This window comes from Callospermophilus lateralis, chromosome 12 (genome assembly GCF_048772815.1).
Source record: "Callospermophilus lateralis isolate mCalLat2 chromosome 12, mCalLat2.hap1, whole genome shotgun sequence".
In the NCBI taxonomy this organism is placed as follows: domain Eukaryota; kingdom Metazoa; phylum Chordata; class Mammalia; order Rodentia; family Sciuridae; genus Callospermophilus; species Callospermophilus lateralis.
Genome location: NC_135316.1, coordinates 25,668,518 through 25,679,525, shown reverse-complemented (window position 1 = coordinate 25,679,525; position 11,008 = coordinate 25,668,518). Strand labels below are relative to the sequence as shown.

The window sequence follows — 11,008 nt, the reverse complement described above, 5'->3', positions numbered from 1 at the left end:
GAGCGCAGTCAGTGCCGACGGTTAGACAGATCCCGTGGCACTCCTGTGCGCATGCACGTGTGAGCAGCAACTGTTTTTGCGGGAGTTGGCGCCCTGAGAGAAGCCGCGCCTGGACCTCAGCAGCGAAGAGGCTGAGAAGCAGCAGAGTGCAGGAGCAAGCCTCCTGACAAGTTGGGGGCATCCCTGAGCAGGTTTAGGGCCTGTGCCAGGTCTGCCCCTCTGTGCCTGGGTCCTGCCCTACGGGGGACTTGCCTCTTCCAACAGGTCTTCACACAGTAGGTGGCCTCTGACCTCCACCCTCGCCCCTGGAGAAGGATGAACACCTTTTTGAAGACCCTGGACGCCATCCAAGTGGGAGATAAGGTCGTGGGCTACAATCCCACAGGCCGCCTACACAAAGCTGCCAGGGATGGCGACTTGGCGGAAGTGAGGCGTCTCCTTATTAGAGGGAGCTGTCATGTCAATGACATAGATAAGAAAAACAGGTAATAGAGTCCAAGAGGCCGGCAGCCCCTGGTGCAAGGGACCTCATGGGGGAGGCAGAGCCGATGGAGAAGAAGCCAGCGTCATCCAGGCCATTCCCTGGAGGATAGGGCAGAAAGGTGGCCTTGTCTTACCTGGAAGCTTGGCTTTAACAACCTCAGGGACTTTTTAGCACCTGGTACCTATAGACCTTGGGGCAGTCTGACGCCCAGGCCCTCTTGTTAGGCAGTTACACGAAAACAAAATTTAGCTGGTTTCCCTGGTGCGGACATATCCCCTCAGGAGGCTGGCCAGCCAGCACTGCAGAGCTGCTCACCAAGGGGACAGAGCACAATGGGCGCCAGGACCCCATTAAGGGGACTGAGAAGTGGTGGGAGGGGTCGGCAGGGGGCGGTATCATGCTTCCTGACACATTGGGGGCATCCCAAAGCTGGGCAGTGTCTGGGCTAGGAGCTTTGCTGGGTCCACCCCTCTGTCCCTGGGTCCTGCCCTAGGGGGGACTTGCATTCTGTGCTTCGCCGCCTAGGGGAAAGAGCCAGGGAAGACATGGAAGGGTCAGAGAGAAGGAGCATCTGCCTGAGGCTGAAGGGAGCTGACCTGTGTCCTCACCTAGCCTGGGCCTATGCCACCTTAGCCCTAGCTCTAGCCCTAACCCTAATCCTAACCCTAACCCTAATATTGTATCTCACTAAGAAGAATCAATAAAAAATAGAAAAAAATAAAAAAATATATTATAGTCCAGGTGGGAAAGTTCATTATATAAAAAAAAATCACTCATAATATAATTACACCACTATTCTTTATTGCTGTATACTTATGTTTACATTTTGTCTAATCTGCAGCCTTGTAAGGGTCTTCGATGTGGGCAGATGATTCTTTGTTCTCTGTACTGATTTTAGTTTTGCAGTTGTTTTTTACATTAGTTTTCTTAGGATTGCCACTTCTACTCCTCTTTATGTGTTTCTTGCTTCTCATATACTTTACTTACTAGTTCATGTGTTCTCAGTATCTCTTGACCAATCAACCATTTTCTTAACAAGATTATTGAGAATCCCTGTTTTTTTTTTTCTTTTCTGCAAGTGCTAAGTTAACTTTAATGAGTTCTGAGACAGTAGAATAGAAGTAATGCATGGGAGCATTCACATTCTCCAAAGCACATTGTGGGTTTTCAATCTTGTCACCCCTTCAGGCTGACCACACTTAAGGAACATTCACTAAATGCTTTGAATGCAAATCTGCAGATTTATGCTGTCCAGGTATCATTTTCTGTAGTTATCCATCCTTGTTCTTTTGTTTATTTAGGCACAGAGATCAGAACATCTGTTCACAGCATCCAAATGGTACAGGCTCTCAGTCACCAGGGTCAAGATGACTGCAGGCAGGGTATGCACAGGCTGCACAGACTGCAAGCTGCTGCCCTAATGCCCCTTCTCTGGCTTGTTCTCAGGAGACTTGGAATAGCCAGGGCCTGACCCTGGAGTGGTGTATTTTAAGAGAAATATTCATTATTACTAAAATGTGAGCTCTTTCTATGGTTAACAGTTTCAAATAACCAAATAAAAATGTCAGAGATTAATCATTTTTGAGTTCTACATACAATCTTTTAGGAAAATGATGACACTAAGAAAGTGTTTGCAATAAATACTTGCCCGTCTGTGTACCAAATTCCCCATCAACTGTCACATATTGTTTGCCAACAGACAAAAAGGCAAATAAATGAGTGGAACACAATAAAACAAGAAACACCCAAATATCTGAAAAAGTTTAGAATGTGCTACTGATGACATAACATATTCGTAGAAAAATAATTATGTGTCAATAAAATATGTAATAATTGTTTGTAGAAAACTAGCTGGATTTTTTTATGTCACAAAAATAATTTCCTGATACAATATGGATTATTAATTTTAAATAATGCAAAATGAGAAAAATGTTAGAAGAAAACACAAATCCTTCTGTATACATTTTATGTGGACAAAGTTCTTAGGAAAGAATGAACTGAAAAATAAGACTTCTTTTGTTCTTTCTCTCTTTTAGTTTTTAATTTTGTTCCTGGGGTTTGATCCCATTACCTTGAGCTTCCTATTCGAGTGCTCTGCCATTAAGCTGTATTCCAGAACACCTGAATCTTATAATTTAAATTAGGGAAAGTACTTTTTTTCAGATGCATAAGTGACCTGTGTATATAGGAAAAAGGACTTTGTGTCCCTGGTAAGAGAAGGAATTTAAGTTTAATGATAAATGAAATAGTTTTTAGCTACAATACTTGTGAGGATGAAGAGTAGTGGTACTTATGTTGCTGCTTAAGGGGTTGAGTTCCTTATGAATTCTCAGATAAATGATAGTATTGTACATTTTAATGTTTATTTCTGTACATATCAATTTCTTTATACTATCTTTAGGATATTATAAAATATGCACGACTTAATATAGCAGTGTGTTAGAAAGGACTCATAGAATTGATTGTAGTCAGAAAATGCATTGCATTCCTAGCATGGAATATAATGTGTCCATTGGAGGAGGCAAATATATAGATGTATGTTGACCTAGGAAGATGTCTTTTTGAATATCAAGTGAAAATTAAGCTTGATTGTACAGAGACACAAATAGATTGTGGTCTCATGTTAGGCACAAATATGTACCAAATGTAGTAAAATTTATTATTTTCAGAATTCAGAAAGTAAAAATTTCTTCTTTCATTTAATGTTTATTTTATTTCCAATATTTGGCAATTCTTCCTTATCTTTCTGTTTGTTTCTACCTTAGTTTCATTGACAGCAGTAAATATGCTCTGTATTAATGCAGTATTTTGACATTTTCTGTGTTCTGCTTGTTTTTACCTTCCATATGGGTAGTTTTGGTAAAATTCCACACTGGCTTCTACTTTTCCTTTTTCTTAACTGTTATTTATACAATGATTGTGAGTAAAATTTTAGTGAGAACTTCTTGTTAATAAACTAATCTTTGGGAGGAACAGGATATGAATCTTGTTTCTGTAGATTACTATCTTTAGCCAACTTTTAGCCTCTTCAGAAGAGAAGGTAATCTTTTCATCTGTGCTTGTAGATGTAAGTTCCTATACATTACATGTATGTTTCATTCCATAGAGATTTAGTTCATAAATGCAATTGTAGATTTATCATTTTGTTTTAGTTACATTCTTCAGAAAGTAAAAGAAAGCAAATATAAATACTGTGAAAGTATTGCTTTAATTTATTAAACTTTTGTTTAAAAATGCTGAACTCCCCACCAGGTACCTAAGTCTGTAATCCCAGCAACATGTGAGGCTGAGGCAGAAGGATCACAAGTTCAAAGCCAGTTTCAGCAATTTAGAAAGGCCCTTAGCAACTTAGATAGACACTGTCTCAAAATAAAAAATAAACAGTGCTGTGGCTGTGGCTTAGTGTTTAAGTGCCCCTGGATTCAATTCTCAGTTGTAAACTGCCCATTTGAAAAGTTAAGATCACATTAATACTGATACTAAGTATGGGATATACCTAATTTACTTAAGTGCTACAAATCTAAATACTGAAAAAAGAAACATACTAATTCATTTGAATCATACATTCCTTTTGGCTTTATGTTTCTTGAAAAAAAAAGAAGAAAACTTTGCTTTAAATTTGGTCTTTTGCTGTTTTCTTATTCAGCCCTCTATAGTACTTTTATAACTGAAATTTATTTAAATGTCACTCATATGACTAGAACTGCCATTGACCAATTGTTTTATCACCTTTCACTTAAGGTAAGGCACCATGGATTGGTGATGGTTCTTTATTTTATTATGAAGAAACATTTTAAACATTGAAATACTTAGTCCTTAAAATAAATCTGAAAAATTATTAACAATAAACAACCAAAATCAAGATTCACTGGTGTCAGAAGCAATGGTGCATACTTGTAATACCAGTGATTTGGGAGGGAAGGTGAGGCAGAAATATTGCAAGTTCAAGATGAGCCTGGGCAACTTAGTGAGACCATAGCAGAAAATGAAAAATCAAAAGGGCTCTGGATATGGCTCAGTGTTGAGTGCCCTTCAGTTTGACCCTCAGCAGGCGGGGATGGAGGGGGAAGGAAAGAAGTCAGTGGAAGAGGCAGCTAGAATGAGTAGATCTTTCATTTATTTAGTAACAACAGCTAGTAAATATTGTTGTTTCTTCTGAAGAAATTATTTGAAGGGAAAGGGATTATATGCTATCTAATATTCACAATGGCATGAATAATTGTCTGTTTTAAATAATTGTCTGTTTTAAGTGGGAGCTCTATGATCTCCTAACAAATCTTACTTTTGTAGGACCCCTCTACATTATGCATGTGCCTATGGCCAGGCAGAAGTTGTGGCTTTTCTAGTAAAGAACAAATGCAACATTCACCTCTGTGACAGTGACAACAACACACCTCTGATTAAGGTAGGTGTATCAAAGTATTTCTGTGAGAGATGAACTATATTTACATGCTTGGAATAAAAATTGATTAATATTATTTAAATATAATTAGTAAATCCTATGGAATGTTTGTGTTGAATTTTTGGAATTGACAATCTATTTCTTGGTTCCAAACCAACAGGCCATCCAACAGCAAGAAGAAGAATGTGCAACTATTCTTCTAGAAAATGGTGCCGATGTAAATATCCAGGATCCCAATGGTGGAACTCCTCTCCACCATGCTGTCTGTACTAACAACACATCACTTGCAGCAAAACTGCTTTTACATAATGCAAATATTGAAGCCCAAAACAAGGTATACACCCCCCATCTTTATTTCCCAAATATTTGAAATACATTTGTTTTGACACTGATATAAGTCAACAAATGTTGTTCATAAGCAGGGTTTTCATGATTAGAAAATGGTTTTCATGAGTAGAAAATGTTGGAACTTTATTTATCTTATGGATATATTTATTTAATATAAGTATATATAAATCGACTCCACATTTAAAATTCAGGATAGTTGTGTGGAAATATGGAGTTCAAGCTCTCTTGAAGAACCACATGAGATCTCCTTTGAGCCCGTGTTACTGGGTGTACTGTGCTCAGGGTGCCCCCTTCATACCAGGCATGGGTGTTCCCCAGTTTGTCCTGGCAACCTATAGCATTCATTCACTTATTGTTGCTTGTCTTCTTGATAATTGCCATTCTGACGGGAATGAGATGAAATCCTAGAGTATTTCTGATTTGCATTTCTCTAATTGCTAAAGATGGTGAACATTTTTTCATATATTTGTTGATTGATTGTATATCCTCTTCCGAGAAGTATCTGTTCAGTTCCTTGGCCCATTTATTGATTGGGTTATTTTGGATTTTTTTTTTTTTTGGTATTGAGGTTTTTGAGTGCTTTATATATCCTAGAGATTAGTGCTGTATCTGATGTGCTTTTGGTAAAGATTTGTTCCCATTATGTAGGCTCTATATTCACTACACTGATTGTTTCTTTTGATAAGAAAATTTTTAGTTTGATTCCATCCCATTTATTGATTCTTGGTTTTAATTCTTGAGCTTATAGGAGTCTTATTAAGGAAGTTGGGGCCTAATCCGACATGATGGAGATTTGGGCCTACTTTTTGAAGCTTCTCTTTTAATTCAAGAGCATATTTTTCTAGTGGAGTGGGAGTGTCTTATGTTGTTTTCTAGGATCTTGAACTATATAGAAGAGAGACAACAGGGTTTGTGAAGCATGGAGGTACCTCCCATGTTATTGGATACCTCTCAGAACTTGTACCCTTGTAACTTTAATACTCCATAAGTGAATGTCTGCCAGGAAAAAGTGTTGTCAATTTGGTGTTAGCAATGGTACAGATATTTCCTTAATAATGGATGCATAAGGCACAATTCTGTGGCGTTTCTCTGATAGTGAATCAATGAAATTTTTTGATGAAGCTTGGTATTTCTGTAAAACTGGAAATTCTTTGGAATATTGATTGATATGACCAACTCTAGAGATAAAAGTTTAGCTCATTAATTCAATAGGATACTTAAGACCTTTTACTACTGCACTTTAGGAATGGGGTCATTGGGAAAAAAAAAGATACAGTCATTATCCTCAAGAAGTGTTTTGTTTTGATGGGATGTGATAGCAATCACATAATACATTGTAAGGTGAAAGAGCAGTTTATGTGAAGTGCAGGGTGCTAGAAGGAAGAGGCTGCTCTTCATTTATTTTATATAGTATATGTTTATGTTCCTGAGGTCTAAGATTTTCAGTTCAATTGAAAAATAAGAAAAACTGTTAATAAATTGTTCTTGTTGTTTTCCAGGATGGCTGCACCCCACTTTTACTTGCCCTAAAGGAAAACAAACGTCGTATGGCAGAATTTTTAATTAAGGCGAAAGCAAATATACATGCGGTTGACATGAGAGGAAGGTATAGTAATTTATTCTTTAAAAACACTCACTCAGGCCAAACATTAAGTTAATGGGAAGGAGAATATTAATTTATACATATTGGATTAGAGTGAAAAATATGAACACACACCATGTTTTAGGTAGAAATCGTTGATTTTATTGTTCACATATGTTATGGTTTGGATATGAGGTATTCCCCAAAACTCACCTGTGAGACAATGCAAGGAGGCTCAGAGGAGAAATAATTGGGTTGTGAGAGTCTTAACCCAATGAGTGAATTAATCCCCTGACAGGGATTAACTGATTAAGGGAGTGGTAACTGAAGTGTGGTAGGGTGTGGCTGGAGGAGGTGGGAATTGGGGGCATGGCTTTAGGGTATATATGTTTGTGTCTGGCAAGTGCAGATCTCTCTCTGCTTCCTGATCACCATGATGTGAGCTGCTTCCCTCTGCCATACTCTCTTGCCATGATGCTCAGTCTCACCTTGAGCCCCTGGAAATGGAGCTGTCTTCTATGGACTAAGACCTATGACACCATGAGTACTTGAATAAACATTTTCTCTTCTACAATTGTGCTGGTTTGGTCCTTTAGTCATAGTTGTTAAAAAGCTGACTAAAACAACATGATCATATATGACCAAAAGTTTTAAATAAGTATAGATTTTGGCATTTTTGCTTCAATAATGAATTTCTTAACCTCTGTATTGAATTTTAACTTCCATTTTTTATGCTTTTCCTTAAAACGGTATATTGAGCATAAATAGGCTTTGATAATCTTTCCTTTTCCTTTTGGATGGCTCTAAATTGCTTTGTTTGAAGAATATTGATATTAACTTATTCCTAATTGAACATTAATTGCTGTTGCTAGATGTTGTTCATTTTCTAATATATTTTGATGTTATTCTTCCCTTTTTTCAAGATTTTTTATTCTAATTAGTTATGCATAGCAGTAGAAAGCTCTTCAATTTATTATACACAAATGGAGCAGAATTTTTCACTTCTCTCATTATGCACGGAAGTAGGATCACACCATTTGTGCAATTGTGCATGTAATGATGTCCAAATCTTTCAACTGTCTTTCTTATGCCTTTATTCCCTCACTCCTCCCCTTTGTCCAATCCAAGGTTCCTCCAGTCATCCCATGCTTCCCCTATATGGATTAGCATCCGTTTATCAGAGAAAACATTTGCCCCCACTTTTTTGAAATTGGCTTATTTTGTTTAGCATAATTTTCTCCAATTCCATCCATTTAACTGTAAAAGTCATAATTTTATTCTCTTTTAATTGTAATATTATGTTGTGTATATGTACCACAGTTTCTTCATCCATTCTTCTATTGGAGGGCATCTAAGTTGCTTCCACAGTTTAGCAATTGTGAATTGTGTTGCTATAAACATTGAAGTGACTGCATTACTGTTTTAAGTTTGCTGTTTGAAGTCTTTAGGTTATAGAGTGAGGAATGGAATAGCTGTGTCCAAACATGGTTCCATTCCAAGTTTTCTAAGGAATATCCATACTGCTGTCCAGATTGGTTGCACCAATTTTCACTCCCACCATCAATGTATGAGTGTGCCTTTCTTCCACATCTTTGCCAACACTTATTGTTGCTTGTCTTCTTGATAACTGCCATTTCTGACTGGAGTGAGATGAAATCTCAGAGTAGTTTTGATTCACATGCTTTTCTTTTTTTAAATACATTTTTTTTTAGTTGGAGATGGGCACAATAGCTTTATTTTATGTAATTTTTTTTCCTGTGGTGCTGAGGATCAAACTCAGTGCCTCACATGTGCTAGGCAAATGCTCTACAACCCCAGCTCTGATGCTTTTATTTCTAATTGGCAAGGGCTGAGGGAAGAAAAACAGCTTTAATGGCACAAACATTTCCTTTAATGAAAAAAATAGGTGTGTGATGAAGAGAAAGAAGATAAGCTTTAAATTCTCACATGACTGTGTTGCATTTCTAGCTTTCCTAGTTACAAAGTGTGACACTTTGGAAACATTACTTATCACTAAATATATTTCCTGATATGAAAAAGAATGAAACATGTTTGAAGGGTGGTACTAAGATGATACATATAGCATGATTTTAATCCTTACCAAACGCTTGTTTTCATTGTTATTAACTGAAGCAATAATGACGGATTATCACCATTATTATTATTATAGAGGTTGTTTTAAGTCTGCTCACAGCCTTTGTTTGCTTGACTTTTAGCTGACTATGAGTTATAATATATCACATCAGACTGAGGAAGAAATGGAGCATTCTTCATTGAAATCTCTTGTTTGCTTCAGATAAATAACCTCATCTCAGTTATTGTCCATCAAGTGATTTTATGTTTATAACTTGTAATTCCCCATTGGGACAAGAGGTTTCCTCTTTGTTCTTGTCCATTTAGACTGAGAGATGATTTGCAGAGCTGACCCCCCAAGATGCTTATGTCTGTTAAGATATGTAAAGGAAGATACTAAATTGAAAAGATACATAAAATTAGCTCTTAAAGTACCTAATAACAAAGTTACTTCTCCATTATTTTAGAACAGCCCTCATGCTTGCAGTGAGGTATGAATCACCAGATATAACCAAGCTTCTTATTGAAAGAGGTATTGATGTTTCTGCGGAAGATGTGGATGGAGGGACTGCATTATGTTATTCTGTTGCTAGTGGCTGCAATATGTAAGTGTTTTAATTAAATACTAATCAACGTTAAGTGGAGGTTAAAAAATAAGCACAACTATTGCATCTTATATATCATTTAAGTGTTCATAGTTCAAATATGTTAGGAATGGCAGTTACTGAGTCCCTTCATCAGCCATTAACACTGCAAAAGTCTAGTCTAATTAGCAATAATGATTAGTGCAGGACATATTACAGAACTTTTTTCTTTTTCTGCTGTTGTTATGGTGTTGAGGATTGAATCCAGGTTCTCAAGCATGACCTCTCCCACTGAGATACACCTCCAGCTCATATCTCAGAACTTTAAAATGTTTATTCTTATAGATCTCAGCATTATCCACTTCATTCCAAGTATAATGTCTCCTATGGAAACTGATTTTTCTTATTAGGTATTTGAAGTTTTAAGTGCTCAGTTTAGTAAAAAATCTCCTTACTTTCCTCTGGGACCTAGCTTTTCCACTATCCTTCTTGAATCTCCCCAGAATTTGTGAATTCCGTAAGTTCAAGGAAGACAGTTCTCTTTTACCACCCAGGGAAAAATGGACTTTAAAATCATTATATATTTATGTCATTTCTGTCAATTGTATTGCTGCAGTGTTGATATTAGAACTGGTTAACTTTTACTACCCAGTTGTCCTGACTGATCACTATCCCAAAGTGGAAATACCAATGTAGGTTTGAAAGTCACACTTATTTTTGAAGTTCCCATTTGCATGTGTGGTTATGCTCACTTATGATTCCCAAAGCAGCTGCATTCTGCTTTGGCATGTGAGCCATCTAGCTTTAGTCACACGCATAGTGAGCACACCATGTCCTCCACTTAAATCCTTACATAGAGCCCATGTGTTAGCCAAACCCTTCATGGTGAGTTATTCTTTGAGGCTTTCATTTGTCTTTTCTGCAAATATTTGTTGGAATCATTTAAAAACTATCAGATACTTTAAATAATGTCATAGGAAGAGATCAGTTTCCTTTCATGTTTGCTAACAGATTAATTATACCCCAAAGCCTCATTATGTTCTGTGAAGCACCTTTCTTTGATAAGGGGAGGTCTCATATTACTGTTTCCAAGAGGGAAGTGTGATGACTTTTATTGGCATCTCTAGTAACTTTTCAATTGTGATGAAGATTTCTCAAAATAGTTGCCCATCTGCTTGAAAGTTTCAGAATATTTCAAGTTCTGCCTCACTGGGAAGTCATTAAGCAGCATTCTAAGTTCTAAGAGAATTAAGATATCTAATTCAGTTAAGCCCTATAGTGACACATGAGTATCTGTGTATAAAATAGGATTTTGTCATCCAAGGCAGTTGAAGATGAACACGTATCATTCTAAAAAAGATCTGCTGGTTCAAAATTTGACTTGATAGAGAAGGAATAGTAGCAGGCCAAGTCAAATTTTAACCATTTGTTAATTTTCTGCCCTGGGTGCAATTGCTTAGTTTCATAACAGGGGAAATTATATTATGTAATTTAAGGATATAATATATTCATAAATAAGTTGGATTACAAATTAT

General features: G+C 36.9%; 1 protein-coding gene across 1 annotated transcript; it reads left to right on the top strand.

Annotated features, from left to right (window-relative positions):
• Nucleotides 1-315: 315 nt before the first annotated feature.
• LOC143411817 (uncharacterized) lies at nt 316-9,498 on the top strand. Its single transcript, XM_076872698.2, has 5 exons — nt 316-485; nt 4,775-4,889; nt 5,047-5,220; nt 6,734-6,840; nt 9,357-9,498. The coding sequence occupies exons 1-5, from the start codon at nt 316-318 to the stop codon at nt 9,496-9,498; spliced, it is 708 nt and encodes a 235-aa protein (XP_076728813.2).
• The last annotated feature ends 1,510 nt before the right edge of the window (nt 9,499-11,008 follow it).

What these genes read in the sequence shown, in the direction of transcription:
- LOC143411817 (XM_076872698.2), top strand. Translation starts at nt 316, where the DNA reads ATGAACACCTTTTTGAAGACCCTGGACGCCATCCAAGTGGGAGATAAG. An exon ending in GACATAGATAAGAAAAACAG is followed by an intron (nt 486 to 4,774) that starts GTAATAGAGTCC and finishes TTACTTTTGTAG; the next exon opens with GACCCCTCTACATTATGCAT. An exon ending in GCGGTTGACATGAGAGGAAG is followed by an intron (nt 6,841 to 9,356) that starts GTATAGTAATTT and finishes CCATTATTTTAG; the next exon opens with AACAGCCCTCATGCTTGCAG.